We start from the raw sequence: 24679 nt of genomic DNA, 5'->3' as shown, positions 1-24679 counted from the left end.
TATGACTGCATTTGTATTCAGATCAAGTTTACAAGCCAGGGGTTGCAAAGGTAATCTGCAGCAGAGCTCAGAATGGAGCCTGACAGCTTCACAGCCTTCTGAGCCTGAGCAAGTTTTGTACACTGGCAAATATGTTGGGCTACAGTGCCAGAATCTTTTACCCTTCTTACCTCTTGCTCGCTAGGGAGCTGGAAGTGCAGAAGCAGTTGTTGAATGTTCTGTACTGTAATGTCACACATCTCCGCAATACAGAATATTTATGCAAGGTTACTGTGGTAGATATAACTTGATTGTATTGTAGTTCAGTCCCTATCTGTTACAGCATTATACTTGTGAATCTGAATCTAAAGCCGAAATAATTATTTAACTTCCAACAGCTTCTCTGAAACCAGCAGCAGGATTTACATGTACAAAGGTGTCAGATTTCCTTCTACAACAGTTGTGGAGAATTCTTCTCTGCATTTATGAGCTTGACACTAGAAATCAATCTCATATGAGGCTGGCTAAGTTTTGCTGCTATTTTCCTGACTTTCCGTTGCTGACAAGAAACAGGGCTAGCATTTCCTTTAAAAGTAGTGTTTCTGCTTCAGGAAGAGAGATTTTCATATACTGTGTTGTATATCACTTATGGAATAACATTTATAGTTGCATATATCCTTGTGCTTTTGCCATTGAAAACTTACCTGAATCTGATCTTTAACACTGCTGACAAAGCTGATAGCACAGGCTATATTATATATTATTTCTGTGCAAAACTGTGTTTCAAGAGAGTTGCAAGTTTTCCAAGACTGTAATCATTTTGGCTGAAATCATCTATGCCAGCTATCTGCTTTTGTCTGAAGTCAAAACCCTGCAGGCAAGTGAAAAACAGTGTTTAGCCTTTCTGAAAAAAGGCATTTACAAAAATGAATGTTTTCTTATTCAAAGTGAAATGTTTTGATCTTTTCTTTGAACATGTATCTTTTACTGCTGTTAACAATATATGCCAAGTACTCCTCAATCACATAATCTATTGGAAGTTTGCCATTTGTCGATGCCTAACAGTAATTCTTCAGGAAGTCCTTTCCTGTCTGTCTCACTTCATTCTCTGAGCTTTTGTGTGGTTACGTACCTCAGCTTGGGGACTCTTTGGGTCTGGAGAACCACTGAGATGCAGAGGTGTAACTGGGGGAGATTAGACCAGGAAAGAGAAGTGGTTGGCTGGACTGGTCTGGATGCTCTGGTCAAGGAACCTAACAGGTCCCTAAAGGGACATGGGTTTGGTTTGGATGCTCTGAAAAAAGCACCAGCAAGACAGAAAGCCAGATACGGAGGGGATGAGGAACCTGCAGGAGACTATCACTGCAAGATAATGAGGCTGGGGAGGTGTAGGAAGGAAGGAAGAAGATGCTGAATAACAATGATCTCAGGGAAAAGTGAAATTAGGTATGTGAGGAAGCCAGGCAGATTAAATTGCAGGACAGGTTTGCTGAAGAGAAAAGATGACAGACAACACAGGTGTTGAGAGAATTGCAAAATCAGGAAGTGAGAAACTGTATGGTGATGTGCTAGGAAAACACATGTGAGGGTTGCTGAGCAGAAGCAGAACAAGGACAAGAGGCTGGGAGCTGAGACTGAGAAATGAGTTTCAGTCAAAAGACAAAGTCTGCGGGCACAGTGTGGAGGTCTGCAATGGGAACTGGGGGGTAAGGACTGGGAGCCAAGGGCTGAGATAGTCTCTGCCTCTTCTTGTTCAGGCTCTGGTTTGTACCATCATTCACGTGCTTAACTAAAACATTAAAAGCACTGCAAAATTAGTGTCATCAGTAAGCTCCTGTTATTGTTTTTCTTAATTGTAGTATTCTGTTTGACTGGAAAACATACCTTCTACAGTCCTTTGAGGTGGTGAAAATGCTTTCCAAACACTGAGTGTGTGATTTTGTCCAGTAGCTTTTTCTGCATTTTTTTGTTGTTTTCTTCTAAATTTTGCTCTACTGACCCATTCTTTCTGAGCAGGGATATAAACTGTTACGCTACTAATGATGGTTTCTTTGAAAGTTTTCCAATCTCCTTTTGGAACTATAGCAGTAAAATAGTCTTTTCAATGATCTAGATTCTTTCTTGTACATTTGTTAAACTGATAAAATGGTGCAAAGACTACAAACTACTCTTTCATCAAGCTGGTATACCTGGAAGAATTATATAAAGGCAGTCACTCATTCTCTGTGGTGTCATTTGCCCTTTAAAATGTGATTTAGGAGGGACATTAGAACAGGTAGATTGTAAAGAAAAAATTTTAAATTACATTTTCAACTTTGTATCTCATATGAGAGATCTATATGGTCATCTGTACAACTTCCATCTTCTGCTTCACTGACATATTTGTTAATTGCTGCAATTGGTGAAGCATCTTCCCAGTGTTGCCAGGCTCTCACCTAGGAAGTTAGTCTTGCAGTCTTTGAACAAGACAAGCAACATCTTTGGGCCACAGCTGGGCAACCCACTCAAGGAGGTACTTAAAGCAGTGACACACAGAAGTCTACAGTTAGTCAGCAAAATGCATACATCCCTGCTAAAACGTCTGGTTAAGAAGGGTTAAAATTGCACAGATTTACTCCATCAGCTGCTGCCTGTGATTTGCACTGGTAACAGAGAAAGGAGCAATGATGCCATACTCTTCTTTTACCTGGTTACTCAACCAGGTAGCTTAACAATGTACCTAAAATAAATTATCATCCATAACAGCAGTGAGAGGGCTAACAAAAAATGCCATGTTTCATTTTTTCCATGGCTTCCTCAAATAATTTTAGTGGAACCTGAAAATGCTTTTTGCTCCGTAATTCTCTAAAGGACCATGTCTGTAATACAAACAGAACTGTTAATCAGCTCAAAATACACTTCTGAAGCTCTTCATGCTAACAGCATTTTTGGAAAAGTTTTATTATTCACACATGAGCAGCTGAATCCAGTGGGCAAACAACTGCAATGCGTTAGCTGAACCATTTCAGAAAAACGTGTGTAATCAGCCCTTGGAAAATGTATTATGGAAAATTACTGAAATGAGTAAAAATTAATCCAGTTGTCTTCCTGGAAGTGGAATCAGGCTAATATTAACTACTCATGCTGCAGACTAACAATAGCCCAACTTGTGACTTCTAATAAGCGGTAGGTAATCCAAACATCTGTGTGCAGTTAATGTCCACATCTGAACTTCTGAGCTCTCAACAAGGCTGCTGCCTGTTCTTTCCCTGTAACTGGTAGACTAGTTGTGAACATCTGGACCACTAATCAAGTGCAAATATCCAGAGTCCTCCAGTTACTGACAAGACTGAGGTCAGAACCATCAGCTAGGAGGTCGCTCCTGTGTTGCACTTCAGCACACAAACTGTTTAGACTGAGGAAAAATGTGCGTCTTGGCATGCCAGAAAAGGTAGGTGTGCTGGGAAGAAACGTTCTTGGGGAAAAAAAAAGAAGTAAGCCTGAAAATAAGGTTAAGTTCTTGGCTGGAGAAAGGATCCTAGAAGTAGGAGAAGTCCTGGAGATGCCTCCTATCTGTTCTTAGACAAACCCGACATTCTCTGTCGGTGGTCTTTTACTCTCTCAATACTCTTCTTCTCCCTTGGGGCTGTAAGTTAGAAATGGCTGGATATCTGCGTAATCAAAGCTCATCAGAAAAACGGATAAACTGTCCCAGCACTACTAGGACACAAGCAGTAACTTATTGTATCTGAGGGGCTTGGTTTTTAATTCAGTGCTTTGAGATATTAAATAAATTGCACAAGAGGGCAAAAATTTCTAAAGTACAAAAGAACGGTGGAGCAATGCTCTGATTGCTTGAGGAGTAAAATCGATGAGACACAATACATCCAGTTCTTTACTCAAAGTCTCATCCCAATTATGTGTGGAGGACTATTTCTGTCACAGCTTGATATTGTTGAACTTCATCCCACTGGCTTCAACCCATTGATCCAAGTTGTTCAGATCCCTCTGTAAGGTCTTTCTCCCTCTAGGCAGATCAACACTTCCCCCAGATGGGTGTCACCTGCAAACTTAATGAGACTGCATTCAATGCCTTCTTCCAAACCATCAAGAAAGACGTTCAATGGGCCAAACCCCAGTACCGATGGGAACACCACTCATGACCAGTCACCAGCTGGATTTGACTCCATTTGCCACCACTCTCTGGCCCAGGCCATCCAGCCAGTTCTTTGCAGAGCAATGAATGCAGCTGTCCAAGCCAGGGGCTGCCAGCTTCTCTGGGACAATAATGTGGGAGACAGCATCAAAGGCTTTGCTAAAGTCTAGGCAGACTGTGTCAACAGCCTTTCCTATATCCACCAAGCAAATCACCTGTCACAGAAGGAGATGAGGTTGGTCAGACTGGATCAGTCCTTCATGAACCCATGCTGGCTGGATCTGATCCTTTGAGACAGGTCTAAAACAAGAGTTTCCTGAAACTCAGGATGATCTTGAATGCTCCTAGGAGCAAATACAGTCTATAGGGCTTTTCTTTTTCTCTCAGAGAAGAGGAATAATTATTATCTCAAACTGCATCCTTAAAAACTGTAGTTTCTATTTACTTGTGTCATCTATGTTATCCTTCCTTAAGAACAATATATGTAAGTATTTAACTTCTCTACACTTTAAAGTACATCATGGTGATCTCATTTATTACTGCTTTCCGAAAATCCTGCTATAGCACAGCCACCTCTCCAAACTGATCACTGAGGCAGGATCTGTACATTTGCTATTTCTAGTAATGACAGCTGCATCTTATCTTTACAGAACTGCACAGAACAAGAAACATGCTACTATCGGTCAGTCATTTTTTTTTTAACTTTTATCTAAATTAGTCTCTTGAAGTTATGTAACAGTGCATCTGGTCCTTCTGAGATAAGATACTTTGTCTGACACTTAGTGGAATTGCATCTTTTCACTCTAGCAAACATTACACTGTGTTTCTGCTGATAGAATGCTGTTTCTTGTATAACTACAGTTATGTCCCTAATGCGCATTTTAGACTATAGCCAATCCCTACTGTTTTCTTCTAATAATTTGCTTAATTTTCTTACTGTCCCGGAGGTATCTTATTGTTATTAGTAAGTCGGGCACAGTCTCAAGTGCTGAACAACTTAAAACAGCTTCTGCAACTTCACTATCCAGCAAAGCTCAAGCTAGCTCAGACAGGTAAGTGTTATAGCGACGGTACATGTAGCAGACTACCTGTATACTCCATCTACTAAATTTCCATGTTATCCCTCACATCTGGCAGAGAATATCTGCTGCTACTAAGTTTGTATATATTATTAACTCTGTGATCCAATCCTGAAAATAGTCGTACTGCTAGTCTGATTGACTTCAATGGGATTATTTCCAAAACTAGCCCATATTATAAAGATTAAAATGTAACCTAGATCTTAAAGCATATGTGGATGAGTCAAGATGTGAAGAAAACATACGCGAGTAGGTATTACACAGCTGTACTGACAATGAAATACCTTTTTTTGTGCTTTTAGTTCTCATAGCATAGAAAGCAAACTGGATTGTCAAAACTCTGCCGTGATGTTGCTACAGCTCATCCTTCAGAGGATGCCTGGAAGTATATTTATTATTTTTGCTCAGATCTTTTGGCCAGATCTTTTCTTTAACCAAACCTGCAACAGTTTAATGAGCGCTGTTTCTCCAAAATATCAGCTTTTCTTTACTCCTTTCTTTCTTTCTTTTCTTTCTTTTTTTCTTCTTCTTTGGACAGTGTGTGGCAGGAGACATGTTGTTCTTGGAACTGCACAGAACGCGCAACGTGCCTTTGTCATGGTGCAGAGTTTGTATGCTTGGAAGTCAGGCATTTTATTCTGTTCTTTAACTGAGACAGGCCAGTTTTTTCTGTTACATTCAGAGATGAGGAAAGTCAGCGTTCCCTGTTACACTTACTTGGCTTGAAATTTTTTATCTTGCCATTCAGTGTTTACGAACAAATCTCAGTGACGCAAATGGGCTGTTGTGCCTCTCGCTAGCATTTCTGTACACTGCAAACAAACACAAGACTGATTAAAGCTGAATGGAAATATGGATAATGTGACTACTATACTTGTGTTTTGTGCTTTTTGTTGCTGCCTGGCACTGTTTTTGGTTCCTCCTTAGTTCTGTGGATTTCTGTTTTTGCGATCAAGTGAGTGAAAATAGCCCAGGGCTGTGTATTTCCCTTGCATTTAAAGCCAAGCAGACTTCCTGTAACGCATCAGCTTTGCTAGTTTCTTGAGATGCAGAGCCAATCCCAAACTGCAACACGTTAGGAAAGCATTCCCTGATAGTATAGTTCTCCTAAGGCCATGTCCATTCTCACATGTATCATCTGCTTGATGCACTCAGGGTAAAACAGGGCAAACTGTCTTGCTGCATAGTTTTATTTGATTTCTGTATTCAAAGAATGTGCTCATCATTCTGACCTTTGAAATTAGATATCTATTTTCATCTCTTTTTTTTCATTTATTGTGAAAGTTCCATAGAAGAGGTTCACTTTCCATTGGAGTAATCAATAATAAATTGGTTAAATCAATAAATAATAGGGCTACAGAAAAAAATTAGGGAACATCCTGTTTGATTTCTGCACTGGCCTGGTGCTAGAGTCTTAAATAAGTGAACTTAGGTGGACAGAAGAAAGGCTGTCTATATATGTTGAGCTGAAAGAGAACCTGATCATTAAAATACAGCTGAATCTCTGAGGAGGAGGTACTGCACCACAGCCTGTTGTCATCTCCCACAAGAACATGCTGGCAACTAATCTTGGTCAGTAATGTTAATGAATGAAGGCAGATTCCTCTCAGAGGAATTTAGCTATTAGCATACCCCACCAGATCAGTCTTGTTCAACTAAACAATTAAAATAACAGCATTAAAATAATCATGACAGTATATTCCCAGTATGTCAGTGGTTCCATCCATGCATACATACTTTGATATTGCACAGATAGTTCCCTTCTAGATAAATATCTTCATTCAGAATTGCCTCAGCTCCTAAAAGTTCCCTGGTGCAGCAGCCCAGTAATCTCTCACTTTTACAATGGAGGCCTTTCAAGGAAAACTGGATTTGATATTCTGTGAAAAAGATACATGGTACCTCAGGCTGAAAGACAAGGCTATAAATCTCCATGAGTATGGCAAAGAAGGACAATCATTTCAGTCATTCTCTGAAAGGAATAATGAGTCTACAGTTCAGTATAAAATCTCATCTTTCTATATACACAAGTCATCGAGCAGAACAAAACAGATTCTGACAAAGCATTCCTTCCATATGAATGCGCAGAATTAATAGCACCTCTAAATTTTTTCAGATTTTGACACTGTCTTCATAAGCATTAAAGCCTGGTTTGGAAGTCATCTTGCATTCACCTTTGTTAAGTTTGCCAAGTAAACAGCAGTCTCCAAAGCAGTGAGATCATCAGTGTTTGCACGGAAGTGCTCAGTGGCAAACTTATTCACTTGATGAAGATACACAGGGAGGCAGCACGTGCCAACAGAAACATGAGATGTATCTTCAGAAAATTTCAGGATTCCTCTGTTAGGCAAAGTTCTGTAATCAGTACAATGACTAATAGGCATTTCCTTTGAAGTTAATGGCATGGCAGATTTCTATGACTGGATAGCAGATCATTCTGTATGTAGCTCTGCCACGTGGGTACAGAAAGTACGCACCAGGTACGTGCACCATGCGTATATATAACAGTTTCATGATGTACATTCTGCTTTTTAGCATACAGTTAAAAATTTTTTTAAAAGTATTATTTTAAAAGTAAAATACTTTTGAAAGTATTGAAAATACTTTGTATCATCTTTGTGACCGATATTTTAATACCTTCAACGCTCTATGTGCCATAACAAAGAACTGTTTAAAAAGAAATTATAGGAGAAAAATATTATCTCCCTATTTTCAGATTGAAAGAGATTGCTAATGCTGTATTTGAATAACATATTTTTAAGTGTGTTTTCAGGTGTTTCTTTCCTTTTCCTATAAAGTTAGTGATTACTGCTCAGTACTGCAGTTGGAAATGGCATCAAATATTAAGTTTAATGCCAATTTTTTTCCACTGGAGAATACAGTAGGGCCACATCTTTACAGAAGTGACAGCTTCCATGTTAAAGAAGCCAGAAAGCTGCTACTCAGAAGAACAGGAACAAAAAGCAAGTATGGATTCCTAAAACACATTTTTGTATAGGCTAGCCATTATCCTGGGGCTGCCTATATAATGCCTATGTAATATTTAACTAAATCCTGGTTGGTTTATCTAAGCTGGTTGGACTTCCAGCTTACCTTAAGGCCCTATACATTTCATTTAATCAAGATTAAAAAAAACAACAACAAAAAAAAGCCTTTGGCCCTCACTGCTAAGTCAGTGATCAGGTAGCATGGGAAGGCTGAACAGTTACAGCAGTAATTCATATGCAATGTCACTGTCCCAGTTTCTGTCCACAGCATGGCTGCCACCAATCTATATTCAGTTTGTAAAATGAAAACCCACTGTGTGTGTCAGTAGTATTATAAATAATGCATTCAATTAGTCAGCTATGTGCCGCTGCATTTCCCTGAAGCTCCTGAATCTGAAAGCCCCAAAGAAACTGTGCTTTGATAGAAAAGGTTTATATACAAACAGCGCCTTTATTCTGAGGTCAGTCCTTTGTGCTCTCCTCTATGCGCTGTGCAGCAGAAGATGTAGGAAGGCTGCCCCTTGCAGCATTACTAAGGGTGAGAACAAATGCTCAGAGCTCACGCTGTGATTTCCAGCTGCGTGAGGAGGATGCAAGATAAGGGCTGACGGAGGGCGATACAGGCTCTGATGCGTCAGGAAGAGGCAGCAGCATATATGCGCATGTGTGTGGTAAAGGAGATTCCAGGGCCTTCCAGAAACTAGCAGGATCCTTCAGATCACCTTTTAATTTTGCTGCAGTTCCAGTAAGGTAGTGAGTTGTTTGATTTCATTGGAGTGACACGGGTACTGAATGTGATGCATCTTGTCAGCAGTGAAATGATGGGCAGCACCATGTGCTCCTTTCCTTCCTTACCGGCCCTTTTCTTTAACAGAATGAACAACAACTGCGTTTGGAAAGAGAAATGGAACCAAGTTAGGAAATCTAATTAATGTGAATTCTACAGTAAAGAAATAAATCAAGCATGATTCTGGAGAAATGGTTTCTTGCAGTTTCTCATTTGCTTTCCCCCTGAAGAGACACTTGTGCTTGCTTTGAGGGGGTTATGAAACTGTAAACTGAAAAGTCATTTGATAATGATAAATTAGGCTGTGATTATGCCAAGCGATATTAATTATGCTGATAGAGATTACAGCAGGAAATTTTTAACTGATTCTCTTCTGCCTTCTGCCTTGCTCTGACAGGCAGTAATGTGTTGTTGTGTTTTGGTTTGTTAGTGAAAGCAGCAGTGGAGGTAATAAAGCGCAAACTTCCACTCAGTGCTGGGTTGGGTTCCATGGGAACATCACCGCAGAGTGGCCTGTGGTTTAAACAAATTTGATTTGTATTGTTTGAAAAAGTGCATTTATTTTTGATGAATTCCATACTGATGAGCAGATAGCTGAAAAACAAGGACTGTTTTTGTTGGTGCTGTTTTCTAATGTGCCAAGGACACGGGGGATTTCTTGTTTTCTACTTTGAAGATACGTGGATATCTCTTCCCTACAAAGCTTTTTGCACACTGTGCCATGAGATAGAAAGTCCCTTCATTGGCATTTCTAGCTTCCTCTGCCTCTCTGCAGCAATATCTGTCTACAGAAATGAAATGCTGAACCAAATTATCAGCTCTGGAATTATCTGCCTTATTGTGGCAGCCTTTTACCATTAGGAAATAAAAGCAAAAATAACACATGAAGTTGTAACTCCTCTGACACTTCTGATCTGTGAGAGCCGCGGACTGAGATCTATCAACTATACCTTCTAGAAGTGAGAATTAAAGACCAGTGAACTGACAGAGGCTGCCAATTCAGTTGTACTCCAGCAGAGTACAGCTAGTCCACTTTGATGTCCCTTCTTGTCGTTTGATGAGAGCATAGCATGGCTTTGTACTGACGTTCAATGCAAATGCAGTGTGCCCCATGCATCGACTGCGTGACCTCTCCTCAGTCACGTGTTCAGGCTAATTTTTAGCACAGTGGCTTGAATGACAGTTTTCCATTTTCGGTGATGGGATCTGGTTTCCAGCTTAGGTTGAGACTGTATTTTGATGTCAAATGGAAGGGATTTTTTTCCAGTTTTGTAGAAACTCTGCCTGCCAATTATGTTCGAGTTGCTTAAAACCAAGATGATAAAGAATTAACCTTTAACCTTGAGTGATAGCAGTGTTTATGGACGGTTGAAAGCAGTGAAAAAAAACAACCCAGAAAACTTAACAAAATTGAAGAGCTGAGTACCATGGCTAAGAATATATGAAACCACGTAAAGAGTGCTGGCTGAGCCACAGGGCCCAGTGCTTGTCACTGAAGTGAGCGAGCAAGAGGAGAAAACACTGGGACTGACAGGGAACAAAAAAAATGGAACTAGGCAGAGCTGCTGGACTGGGCTATGGTAGGGGCACAGATGAGATTGTACAAATTTAGAAAGCTGATTCTGTAAGAAAAAAAATAAGGCATTATTTACGCAGAATTCCTCTAATACAGTGTCAGTATGTTAAACTAAACAAAGCTGCCGAAACTGCAGAAATGCTAGAAAAGATGCCTATGTAACATTACCCTACTTTGTGCATAGGTACTGCAATAATGTTTACTGACATATTTGGTTTTTCCCAACATTTCTAGTTCTTCCAGCTGTGCAATGGGTTATCCATACCAAATCAACAGCTATTCAGCATTCTGCTTTTCGTTACTGAACAAACTTTAGTGCACGCCACTGAAACTTTCTACAGAAAGGTGGGTCATTTATTGCCTTCAGGGGCTTGTATTGTCTTACGTATCTCAGTACTATTTTCTTCTTTATTGTAATAGTCTGGAAAACCATGAGCTTAGGAGGAAAGACTCTTCATGTGCAAAGATTTTAAAACTTTTCTTGTCAGTGGCACAGTGATACAGGTCACCTCCAGTTTGCTCATACAGTAAAGAACACTCAACTTGAGCAAATTCACTCTTACCCAGGTTTTAGGGGTTGAGCTGTACTTCTCTGAATTAGCTCTTGACTTATATCTCTTATGTGATTTTCTTATTGTTCATTAACTATTTTTAATGTAAACTTGGATCTGGCAGAAACACAAACATCCTGTTCTCAGTAACATTTAAACACCATATTTGCGCACAAATACTACAGAAGCCTGGGACCCTGTTTATCCATCTTGTGACTCAGTGCTTTAACTTATATAGGTCTGTAAAAGTGTAAACCCTTCCAACAGGTACTGTTCAGACTTTTTAACTGTTGTTTTATGCAGTGTATTTTGTTACAGAAACCACCTAGGACAAATGAGTCCCAGAGGACAACATGACACAGTTGATAACTTCTATATTAATTAGATAACTATGGAATCTAGGCAAGGCACCAGGGTGGTCTATGAACAGGTCTTGCAAGGTGATACATTGGAGAATGGTTAAGAGTTTAATTCTACGAATTTCTGAATACCATTATTAACATCCACAGAAGCACTTACTGTCAGGTAGCTGATGTGAGACAGAGTTTTACTCACCTCCTGAGAATTAGTGTTTTACTATTTGTATTAATCTTTTCCAGTTAGTATTTTCCAACAGTACTGCAGGTCTCATTCTCACTTGCATGGAAGGGAAAATTGGAACTCGGAGCAGAAGCAGGACTGTGCTGGATTTAGATTTCACTGAATTTTCTCTCTTGTTTCTAACACAACAAATCTTTGAAGCCTCTGCTCTGTATTAAGAACCAAACATGGCGGGAGTATTCTGGCTCCTGATGCATAGGGTTTTGTTGCAGGTTCTAGCGAAGTGTTAGCTGAGGTTTGTGCTTTGCTATTTTGGTGAGCTCTAATGTCTGCATTTGTTTTGTGAGACAAGTGAGGAAGTGCTGCAGCCTGCACAGCCTCTTCAGAGTCAGGTTGTGTTTTTGTTGTACATCACAGTGACAGCCACTGGAGTGGGTCTGTTACACCTAATGAATTTGTGATGAGTGCTACTCCTGTAATCCCGTTAGAGCCAAGCCTGCTACAACACTCCTGTCAAACACCACCAAGAACCAAGAAACACTTCTCCCTTTCTCAGGTCTCCCAGCTTTCCCTCCCCTGGGGATGGTCATCCTGCACTAGGGCTGCAGGGCACCCAGCACACATCCTTCCTGTCCCTCTCAGTGGGCTTGGTAAGGGCTGTGGAACAGCAGTGTGAAAGCAGCCATAGGGTAATGTGTCTGTGACTGGAGAGTCACTGAGCACTGTCTGCTGCCAGATGGAAACAGGAGGGATATGGGAGAGGGTGTCACATGAGGATGATAACTGAGTGAAAAGGAACCCAGTGTCTGGAGCGCAGGCTGACCACGTATCTATAGCACGTTATGAGAAGATCCTGAGTTTACCACTGAAAATATCTGCAGCCTGTTGCATGGTGGTAATTAATACACTGTTATTTTTCTTCAGAAGCTACAGAAAACGTGAGGACATTTAAAACCTTAGTAACTGACAGATCACACTTCTTGTTACCCCACTGCCCTACTGCTGTCATTCTGCTTTTGCTCAGTCATACATTCGGAAATTGCTCATTAAAACCCCCCACAGACCTGAAAAGATAATGAAATACATTTTCAAACAGAGACAAAGGGCAGACAGGAGGCAAACACATGCAGCCCTATACGTAATGGTCTGCTGAGTAAATTTAGAGTCCAACAACGGACTCCCTGTAGTTATTCCAGTGCTTCTCTAGCATAGGCAATGGATGGCGCCTGCAGATTGTCTTTCAGGCAAATGGCAGCTGGTGCCTCAGGAGAGCTGCAGAGCACTTTCAGGATCGGATGATCAGACTTCAGACAGAGCAATCATTAACCTTCTTTTTGTTTTTTAAGAAATTAATAAGGAATTTTCTAAAGCCTCTTGCTCTGCTCACACAAGTCAGATACTACAAGCTGTGAACCAGACTGTGCCACTCTTATGTAGGTCAGATAGTACCTTGCCTACACAGGGGGGCTGTTTCCTAGAGTCTATCCCAAGATAAATATAGAACACACTGTCTGGTCTGTGCACTGTGGGCTAAGGAGAAAACATGAGCCCTAACCCCATCATCCACAATTTCTACAAAGCCTTACTAACACTGTTTCTAATATTATGTAACTGGAGTGTTATAAATCCGCAACCTTTTTGTTTTAGATTATCTCCCCTTGTTTTCTCATTATGTAAGTGACACCTGTCAAACGTGTAAGAGCAAAGAACAAGCAAAAATTTCTATTAGTGAAATCTTGCTCACATCCAGTCTAGCAAATTATTCTTCCTCTTGTCACAAAAATCGGTTTTTCTAATTAGAAATACTTAATTTTCTAATTTTCTATTACTTTTTGCAGCTTAATCGTCTTCTGTAGTTAGATCATCATCATACAGGGCCACTGTCATTTTTCCTTGAGTCTTTGTAACCATTCACTTCTCTGGTGATTTAAGAAAGCACTTCCTGGCAAGAAAGACAGATGTTGATTTGGCAGTCTTTAACAGATGCTCTGTACAAATGGAAATGGTGTGAGCAAGAACAAGGGCAGCCCGCTCCTTTGTTTTTCATTCTTTGAAAAGGGCACTAATGATGGCTCTTAAATAAGGAGAGGACATAAAATTCCCTGTTCCCAGATGTTTTGAAAATATCAACTAAAATATCACAAACAGCTTTTTTTCAGATTTTCCTATCTCAGTATTTCAGTTCCATTTTGAGGCATTCAAATTTGTGATTTTCACTTCAGATTTATCTTCCATAGATTTGATTTCTTGAGACCTTCTTCGCTTTAATTTTTCACTGGTATTTTCATTACTAAGTTAAAAGTTGCTTTTAAAACTTGGGCTGAAGAAAAACTTCCCTTGCCTTATAAGCTCTAGTACTGGAGGAATTTACCACATCAGGTATCTTAGATGATGCTTAGCTGCAGGTTTCAGTCAGTGGAAGTCAGAGAACAACACTCAGACTTTGATTCAATTTAAATGTTTTCTCTGCCTCTCCTGTCAGACTACTGAGAGGGAAAAAAAAAGTCTGTAATAACAGCAGCTCTCAAACTGAAGGGAAATTCTTTTCCCTTGTCCAGATGACATACTAAATCTGTCACTAGCACATCCTTGTAACCCACTCTCAGAAGTGCCTCCACGATGATAGGCTTTGTGATCAACTGGGAAAAAAGCAGTTTCTCATCAACTCAGTATGGGAGTAAAAACAGGCTCTATGTAGAAGATGCTTCTGAAGCAGAAGCACAACGTTTTAGTCTCCAAGCCTACTTAAGGCTGTTCCACAACAATGGGGCTGAGGTTTCTGTGATTTTTTTTTTGTGCTGCTTTCCTTTCAAGGTGACTTGAATTTGACTGTAACAAGGCCCCAGACTGACATCTAACCTCATTTTCTAAGGAAATCAGCTCTGCACAGTAAGTGTATGAGTTGCTGTCTGCCCTTTTCCAGTAACTTTCAAGCTACTTTCCAAATTCAGGCAAATTTTAACTGAACTCCATGAAGCTTAGTGAAAACAGGCAGCTGGGAAAAGGAAGTAACTCTTGTGCCAGAGGAAAAGGAAGAGTCCGGTCGGTATCATGTGGTGGTGAGCCTGCATGGGGAGAGTTCTTACCATGACTCCAGAAGCAGGGAAAGCTTTGATCATTGTGTGCCTCCAGAGAGGACAAATGCACATTGCAGTGCTGCGGGCAGCCAGGTTCATTGCTGCAGTGTGAATGCACATCCTGGAGTGGTGTCACCGAAGCCCATGTGCCAGGCAAGGTCTGGCTGGGGCTGCGGCCTGCTGTTTGGGCACAGCGAGCACTGCGGAGTGGGTGCAAGGTGGGTTGTAAAAATGGCAGAGGCACAAAGCGGGTAGTACCCCAGGCTGCTTCCTCATCTCTGTAAGTAAGGAAGTGAAGAGGCAGAAGGGCAATGCTTTGATTTGCAGAGAGGGAGAAAGCATGCTTCTCTGAAGAGGGCTGCTCTCACAGACGCAAGGCTGACAGCCTCTGGTGTGCTGTTTGGTCACTATTTTATCTTTCTGCTTAATGGAAGGGATAAAGTGGAACAGTGGAACTCAAAAGTGAAAGGAAACCTGTAAACACATAATTATGTAGGAATCAGCTAAGAGCCATGAAAAGCCGATTAAGCTATATTATGCAGATACATGTAACTGAATATTATTAGTAAGTCCTTTGCAATGACGTGCCTGGCAATTAACGGAGCAGCATTTGCAGCACTCAGTGAAAACAGAGATAATGTACAGTTTAAAATGTTTGGAGACAAACAGCGTGCAGAGGTCAGAGACAGCCTAAAACTAAAAACAGGAGCATCTTCAAAGGTAGCGGCACCCAGGGGAAAAAAAGAGATGTTACTCCAAACAGGCTGGCTCAGATGCTGGGCACAGCTTGGAATAATTTATATTTATCATCAAAATGAATTTACTGCCTTATGAGTAAGACGCTGCAGTGCAATAAGCAGTCCGTGTTTTTCAACTACCCACAAACTGCTAGCTGTACAGGTTAATGGAGGAGTACCTTATTTTTCTCCAAAGTAAATGAAAAAAGTTCATAGTAATGTTAAGACTTAGGCAATAGCAAGTTTGGGTAACATTCCTGTGGCTAAAACAATTTGTTAAGTATTTGGGAATGAGGTTGTTAAGAGTTGTATATTCTTATTTATGTGGCACTTCCGACTCAGGGGCAGTGCCAACCATCGTATTTCTTTCACACTGGAATGTTGGGATTTGCTGTTTCCTCTCCCACCACTGTAAGGGAGCAAAGGTTTGACTCTCTTCTTTTGTACTCCTCTGCCCACTCTTGCAGAGTGTTTCTTATCCGCAGACAGAACTGTGCAGGAACAATCTCCAAGATAACTGTGTGTGTCTCAGAGTTCACGCAGGCTCTACAAAAAGATACGCTTCTCTCAGAAACTGCCTGGTGTGACCGTGGTGAGCTCATCTGAAGGGATGCAACCAGTGAGGAATTTGTTGTGTCACTGAAAGCCCGAGCATGCAGGAGAACTCACATCCTCCTTATTTTCTTCATCATGTCAGGAAGACTTTGGGACATGCTGCCAAGAGAATGGCCTTGCAAAAAACAGCATTGGTCCTTTAAATATTTGTCCTATGTGTTGTTTTTCAAAAGTGACATGCAGATTGTCTTAGTTTTTGAAGATGACTGAAGTAATGTGAAATGCAGATAAGAGGTCAATAGCTTTTGTGCCCACAGCAATGCTTTCCTGAGCTTAGCGTGTAAAGAAACCAAAGGGAGAGAGGCTGTGTCATTACACTTCAATTTCAGAATCCAGAATCCAAGGAAATAATTTGTAAGTGGAATATACATGTAAGTTCAACAACAGAAGTACTGGGTATGTTTAATTAATGAGATCTCTGCCAAACCAAGACTTAAAGATAATCACGAGATGTACCTTCACTTAAATGGAGTACAAAGACTGTTAAAGCACTTGATTGTCTCATACTACTTATGTTTGCGTGGGCTATTTTCCCTCATCTTTACTTGTGAGAACAGTGATGCTTTCAAAGTGCTTAACTGTCTCTGTTTTCACATGCAAAAAAACTCATGTCCAGAAATGTGGACGGTGTAAATGAGGTACTACAGCAATGGTAGCACTAAGAATCAAATGTGTTTGTGCCTTAACTGCGTATTCCACATACTGGATCACACTGCCCGTAATGCACCCACCTACTGAGAGTATGAAGAATCTATTTTGTTCATGCATTAATTGGAAGCTGAAGATTTGTATTTCTTCTTCAGCAGGGAGATAACTTAAGCCTTTTGCTTTCAGCTTTTCTGAGAGTCAGAGAAGACAATTTATTTCTGATGTAAGAAGCTGTCACCACTAGCATTTGTGCTCCTGTCACTCAGCAGAAAGGAGGCCTTCTCTGTAAACAAGAAAAAAAAAGACCCATCCCAGCTAAGAGTTATAACTCTTGAGCAACAGCTGCAAGAAAAAAGGTGCCTGTGACAAATGGGTATCAGCTCTCAAGCTGTGTCCATCTCTCAGGTGTCCTGTACTGTCAGGACATGTGGCTGTGACACAGCTATGCATACAAACCTTGTTACAAGTTCTGCCTTCATTTGACTTTGAAAATTTAGTTCCTGCATTTTCCTTTAACAGAGTATCGTTCACAAATGTTCCTGCAACTGAGAATAATACTAGTGAGTCCAAGGTGCGCCTCTGGAAGTCACCTTTTAGAAAGTGTTTACGTTCTTGCTGCTTATTTCCACAGATCCCTCAGCCGAAACACCACTAGTAATAAGAACTTTTAATTTCACAGATGAAAGAACTTGGTGTCATCGTGTACAACTGCAGCTGCCTGGTCCTAGATTTACAAAGGATATTTGCCCTGTACAGTTCCTTAAAATACAAGAATAAAATACCTCCAAGTTGGTCTAAGAGACTCTATGGAGTCTACGATACTCAGAACAAACTGACGCTGCAGCTGAATGAGACAAAATCAGAAGCTTTTGTGTCGGTAAGTTCTGAAATGAATTGCAGAGAGGGAGGGAAGGGGAGAGGATTACTTAACTCATGTATACTACAGCACCTCTTTACTGAAACAAAGGTGTTCAGCAGTTCTCTGGATGAAGTCCATCACATGGCTGTGTTCTCTCTGACAGATATTAGATGGTTTTATTTCCACAGTTCAGTACTTTGGCTTTTTTATCTCCTATTTTATTTTCTAATGTTTTGTGGCTCTTTGAAAGCACCTGAATCTTCAGGAAAGCACATAAACCCATTACAAATTAGCAGGACTACTGATGGAAATTACCATAAACATGAACTTACGTGGTGTAATTTAAGCTGGTACATATGTGTTTCTTTCAACTGACCCTAACAGAAGAAAACGTGCATTACTGCTATGTACTTAGCTACAAGCAGCTATTAATGCTGAGATGAGACTTGTGCAGGTAACTGGAAACAGATACAGAGATAAGACCACTATAGCTGTTATCCATACATCACTCTGTTGTCTGTGAAAGTGGTTATTTCAGTAGTTGAAAGGTTTTAAGAAAGTTTTATCTTTTCCTGTGCTGCAAAAGAAACTAATCACAGTATATTTTTACATTTTGACTTCTGTGTAATTGTTCTTATCTGCAATTTGCCATGACTGAAAACTGCTGCAGAATATGTGCAATATTCTTATTCTTTCCTCTGTAATTTTCACTACTTTTCCTCTTTCATCTAGAAAATGGTAGGGACAACCTTCAAATTATCTAATTTACTTACAATGGTGGATTCAAGGTAAATAGCTTGGAGTAAATGAATTCTTAATCAGGGATCCAAAATGTTGCACTATAAACTTAATGTCAGAGCTTGAATTTCTGTACAAGATTTTTATAAGGATCTTCACTCTTCCCTTAAGACATTCATGCTTCTGTAGAGCATGATCTACTTTTATTTTTAAATGGTATTTTCAAACTTCTAAAATTCAAGCAGCATTCACTGTGGATTCACTGCCTGTGTGTTTGTATTTTTAATGGGAAGAAATGGAACACTCATCCATTTCAGAAGTGATGTAGCAAAACTGGAAAAAAGTACATAGATTGATACAGATATTGAAGGATCTTTTCTTTTGGACATTATTACCTAAGTAAAATAAAACAGCCTTCATAATCAGGAATAGACTGAAGATTATAAGAGTTATTTCCCATTCTACATAAAGCAAGGGGTTGTTTTATAGCCAGCTAAGTCTAAAGCAACATGAAGTATGTAGCACTCAATTTTTACAAGCTACTAGCACAAGATGTTGATGCAGATGAGTAGTTAAATGGGACAGGATTTACCTTCGCCTGCTGGGAGCCACAGAAAGTTCAGGTGCCCAAGATTTTCAGACTTTTACAGTCATTGGAGAGACAGAGAGCTGTTCTGGAGTGAAACAAGTGAAAATCTGAAGTGCCTAAGGCAACCAGAACTAACAGTCTTCTGAGGAGACATATACTTCTCTTGATTCTGGACAGGACTGCCTCAAATGAAGAGAATGACTTTAAGACAGCTGAGGAGCTGCAAAATGAATTCTACATGAAGTAGTTGCTGTTATTAAAATTATCTGTTATTATAAATTATAAAAATTATCCCACTCTCTTCTTACCAATTTATAAGAAACTAAGAAATGCTGCTGGAAGCCTTTCGCATTGGGGTCACACAGTCATATGGCAAAGGCCATCCCTAAGCGGACCATTAATTCTAGACAAAGACAAGCAGAGAAAGCTCTTACAAAAACTATTCTTCTGCAGCTTGCAGAACATGCAGTTGTTCCCTGTGATCTGCATTCTCCTCTTCTGTGGACAAAAAGGCTGGGAGCTCACTTACTCATCGCTGCCCTTCTCATGGGGCCTGCTTGTGCTTGCTGCAGTGCTTGCTGTCTTGACAAAGTACTATCCAATACCGAGGAAAGCACTAAAATACCCACGATGACCAGAGGTCAGCCATACCGAAAGGTACCAAGTGTAAGGGAAAAAAAAAAAAAGGGTATTTAAAATGATTGTTACAGGCAGAACAGAGGTTTTTCTTCGAAGCACCTTTGACTTCCTCGTCTTTGTAATGAAGGCATCTGACAAAGACAATGTGTAGCAATTCCTTTGTTGTTCTGTGTGACTTGCAACTTTTTTGCAAGAAGATATTGAGCATAAGAACAGTGTAACAGCCTCCTTAAATTTCAGATGATATAAATTATGTTTAACAAATTCATTTTACACCTTTTCTTGAGTCTAGACTTATTCCTTGAAAACTTATTTCACTTTCAACCTTTATGCTATATAAAACAACAAGCATAACACTAAGTCACTGAACTTTCCTTCTTATAGTCAGGAGTCATTGCTGTAATGTTTCTTAGCAACACGATCATCTTCCAGACTGGTTTTAAAAACACAGGCTCGGTTTGGTTTTCTTAGTTTTCAAGAATGCATCTGGAATACTGGTCTTACAATTTTGCTACTGTTAATTTTCTAACATTTTCCTAACTTCTTTATTTGTAAGAAGCCTTTTCACACCAATCAGTGACTAAGGCACTACTGTCACTGTACACAGAAAGGGAGGGGGAAAAAAACAGCACCCCTAAAGAAAAAATAGACATATAGCCTTGATGCAAGCCGAGCAGAAAACAAAGGAGATGGCACAGCAGCAGGAAAGCAGTGCATTGGCAGAACCAGCAGTGCAGGAACTGGCACTTGCTCTAATTCTACAAATGCCTTTAGCAACCCTTGCTCTCAGGTGCCATGAACAGGTGGCTCCACCTCTTCTCTGCTGGGCAGAAGAGCAGTAGGCCCTGGCCTGTGCTGCAGGTGGGTGACTCTAGCAGGCTGTCACCTTCTGCATCCCCACACACAGACCAGAAAAGCTGAAATCTGGGCTTACTACTTACCAGCTCAGTACCAGGTAAAATCTGAAGCCAGATTTTAAAGATAAGCTTCTTGCAAAACTGCAGCATCTCCCTGCAACAGTGATTGAGTAAATGGTAACTGTATGGTCATGTAAACATGAGTAACAGACTACCTTCTGGTAGTAAGTGATAGATCAGGTTCACAGTTTTTACTCTATCTAACAGTAACCAGTCCTGGGACTCCACAACAGATTTATCTGAAATGTAACACCTTCAGCCAGAGCTTCAGAGAGGACAGTTTTCAAGCTTGTGATGTCTACATTTTACCCAGCTGTATCTACCTGATGTTTTCAAGAAAAAAAATAAGCCTTGAGAATTACTCTGATGTTTCAGTATTCCGGCAGGACGGGTAAAGTTAACAGTCTCTACTGAAATTCAGAATATTGCTTATTACCTTAAGACATATGAAGGGAGAAGAAAAGAATCTGTCCTTCTATTTTAAATGCAATATTTGAATTTTGCCTTCACAGAATTCACCTAAACTCTTCTGCCCAAAGGACAGAGTCCTGGATATTGAAGCTATATACAATGTTATCGATGATGCCAAACAGTTTGTATACATAGCTGTCATGGACTACTTGCCGATCGTCATTGACACAAATGCTAAACGGTGAGTGTCCATGTGCAGGGCTAGCATGCTATCACGATGCCATAAGGTCTGCTGGAGATAATGACCCCACAGGAGATTAGTTGCTATGTGGACCAATTTCTTGGGGCCCAATTCTGCTCTTATTGAAATCAGTGAGAGTTCTGCCATTGACTTAAATGGGAGCAGAATTGGGACCTAAGAAGACATTTCCAGTTCAGGGTCCTAAGCCTTGGATCTGCCTATCAAAGGGGCTCAGAAGTTGTCTAGTCAGACCATCTGCAAGTGACTGAGACCCAGGAGTACAAGAACCTACACATCCACGAATCCTGTTCCTTACACTGCTATATCCACTGCTTTGATACCGTAACTACACAGCTATTCAGCAGGAGAGAGAGAGAATGTATGTGCATGCAGAAGAGAGACAATGCGCTGTGAGTTCTCATGAAGCATGGGAGATGTCACAGTTTTACTGAAATACACAGATACATTAAAGGTCTTCCCAAATTCAGTGTAGATCACATTTTAAGTTGTATCATAACTGATAGGCTGAGAAACGCTAAAAACAAAATCAAATCATTTTTAAACACAGTTTGTGTAAACTGTTAAAAAGTACCTGTCATCCAAAACTGGAGCCACAATTTTAGAAAATCATTCCACTCAGAAAGCAAGTATCCAGCGGTCCCTCAGTAACAGTTCCTATGAACGGAGCATCTCGTTAAGCTTGCTGTCCTACCCACGCACTTTGATTGCCATTAGGCCAAATGTGCTTTTTTCCAGTTTTGCATGAAGACATGCAAAAATGGAAAAAAAAAAAAAAAAAAAAAAAAAAAAGGTTTGGCTAATATTCTGTGTAAATCTAGAAGAGGGTTTTTCAGATAAACTCATTACACATAGCTTCTCTTACGATGATGGAATCCTGAGTACTGCAAGCTGCAGGAACCTCAGTCTCGCATCATCCATCCACCTGATCTCTCCTTAGATTGGAAAGGGTCTATGTATGCAGAACTGCTGCAGTGTTGCACGTGATGTTACCATCTGCATTCCTCCCTTCTTTGTTCTCGTGTCTAAATAATTCAGAAATCCTTTGGATTCAGAGAGATCCAAGAAAGTCACCTGCGTGAATTTTGCAACATTTTCTTTAGCGCAGTATGGCTTTGCATTCAAGGCCACAGCTTCCCTACCTGTTCAGCTTCCATTTTGTTATTTTTATTTTCTAGCATTACAGAGATCAGATTTCATTAGGTTGAATGTCGACACTGCTAGAACAAAAGTGTATTCTCTTTGTCTAATTTTCCCTGTCTTGACCTGCTTTCACCTTGGGAACACAAATCTAGAACTAATGACAACAAGTATCTCTCACCAGCTGTGAGGATAGCACCATGGAGGCCACTATCCTGTTCATGGCAGAAATTATCAGGAAAAAGCAGCATCCTCCTTTAACAATCCATCTCCTTCCACTATTAAAGGATGTAGACACCATGCACAGCAGCAGCTCTCCTTTTCAAAGCATGAATTTAACACAAGGTCTCTGTTCCTCTCCATATATAAGACAGAGGAGAAGGGAGAGCATGGCAGAGATTTCACTGTCCCTGTTCCCTTACACCTGCAACCAGCAGAAAATCTTTCCTGTTCCTCTGTGTAGGCTAGGTAAGCAGCACCCTCTAGCTGTAGCTGCTTCTACTGGTTCTCCTACTACTCTCACTACAGGCAGTGACGCAAGAGCAACTGGCGCAGCTATGAGCAAACACAGCTCAACTATCCCCACCTGCAATGCTCTGTGCCCTGGCAGGGCAGAGTGACATAGAACAGGATGCTGGCTGATCTTCTCAGCGAGAACTCTTGCAGATGAGAGCAGCGCTCCTTAAACAGGAAATTAAATTCATATGTGTTTAGTTTTCCCTGTAATGTCTTCTACGCTTGGCTGCCTAAAAATCCTTTTTTTCAGAGTTATGTGAATATCCTGTATTCTTTCTCCACAGATACTGGCCATTTCTAGATGGGAAGATAAGAGAAGCATTAGTTTTACGAAGTATTAAAGTACGACTCCTCATAAGTTTCTCAAGAGACACAGATCCTCTTACTTTCAACTTTGTTTCGTCTCTCAAAGCTATCTGCACTGAAGTTCCAAGCTGTAGTTTGAAAGTTGTAAGTATAAACGGTATTCTTTCTTTTAATCCTATATATTCCCCCCACCCTGTCCTGAAAAAAATGAAGACATTTCACAACTGAGAAGTGGTCTCCATCAGTAGCATAGCCTTTAAACGCCGTTAAAGAACAAGGGAAATGGATGAGGGCTGCTCTGAAAGTAATGCCTCCTATGTTACTATGTTGCCCCACAGCATCAGAGGCAGACGGGTGGTGGTACTGCAGCAGAGGCTGAACCTTCCCACCACTATTCCATTACATGTTGTAGCTGTGTGGCAGATGGCAGCAGAGGAGCACTGTGACACAATGGCATCTGACATGGAAAAGCATATGAAGGAAGGGTGCAGGATTCAATTCCTCCATGCAGAAAAAATGGCACGCACTGACGTTTATTAATGCTTGCTGAATGTTGATGGAGATCAAAAAGTGAGGTGGTGAGTGGTGCTTTCCAGCAATGACAGAACATCTTGAAACAGCAGAACACCTCCACTGGTGCAGATTTTCACACGTGCAGCACACAGGCTCTTGTTCATCACTGCAAAAATGCACAGCTAAGCTAACGGTGGTGACTGTGTTGAAATAGTGTTTTGTAGATGAGAATGTTTTATCAATTGGTGTTACTGTGCTCTTTGTGCCTGTTGTAGTTCCCATGGAAATAAGTAATAGACATTACTTTTGGAGCAGCCTGCATAATAATAGTAAACTAAATTTACTCCTAGTAGTAACAGACACTGAAATTAAGAGAGATAAATAGAATGATGCCAAAAGGCAGTCTGTGTGGGGGACAGCTTGCATAAAACACTGCATCTGGTCTTTCACAGCAAAGCTAAGCAAGGCAACTGGAGCCTTAAGGCTGGTAAATGCGACAGCACAAATGTCTTTTAGTCTGGATTTGTGCAACCTTACTGTCCAACTGCTTAGGCACCTGCTTTTTGTTTATTAAGTACAAAATACAAGAAAAAATAGTGAGTGCCCAGAGAAGGTGCAGGTGTCCCATCCATGGAGGTGCTCAAGGCCAGGTTGGATGGGGCCCTGGGCAGCCCGAGCTGGTGGGGGGCAGCCTTGCCCACAGCATGGGGTTGGGTGGGCTTTGTTCTGTGACTCTATGAATTGCAGAAAAGAAGTACTGTTTGTGTTTCGCATGTTATGTGGGATCTATTGTATGTATCTAAAAATGGACATTTTTGCTATAAAAGGCACTGTTACTTCTTATGTGAGAAGCAGCATAAAGTGTATTCTGAAGACCAACAAAACAAAAACAAATGACATTGCTTAAGCCACTTCTATTTTGATTAACTTCTAACTTGTTCCATCTTTAAGTATGAAAATTCTATGTATGTTTTCTTGAAGTGGCACCAAATGGTGTACATACTTGTATCTATTTCCATCTACTCAGAATAGGTAAAATCTTTAGCACAGAATTTATTCTGGAAAGAGCTGAATGATTGGG

The 24679-nt window shown here is 40.5% G+C and overlaps 1 protein-coding gene across 1 annotated transcript in view; it reads left to right on the top strand.

The window, feature by feature from the left end:
* The window catches only part of PLD5 (phospholipase D family member 5), a 97252-nt gene that overhangs the window by 66692 nt on the left and 5881 nt on the right, over nt 1-24679 (top strand). Inside the window, exons 5-7 of the mRNA XM_042822337.1 lie at nt 17391-17588; nt 20966-21105; nt 23064-23229. Of these exons, the coding sequence (XP_042678271.1) occupies nt 17391-17588; nt 20966-21105; nt 23064-23229 (504 nt within the window). The remainder of the gene's footprint in view (nt 1-17390; nt 17589-20965; nt 21106-23063; nt 23230-24679) is intronic.

This window comes from Centrocercus urophasianus, unplaced genomic scaffold (genome assembly GCF_019232065.1).
Source record: "Centrocercus urophasianus isolate 14NV4802_14NV808 unplaced genomic scaffold, USGS_Curo_1.0 seq_10, whole genome shotgun sequence".
Lineage (NCBI taxonomy): Eukaryota > Metazoa > Chordata > Aves > Galliformes > Phasianidae > Centrocercus > Centrocercus urophasianus.
Note: the sequence above shows the minus strand (reverse complement) of the source record. Positions and strands in the feature narration are given on the sequence as shown.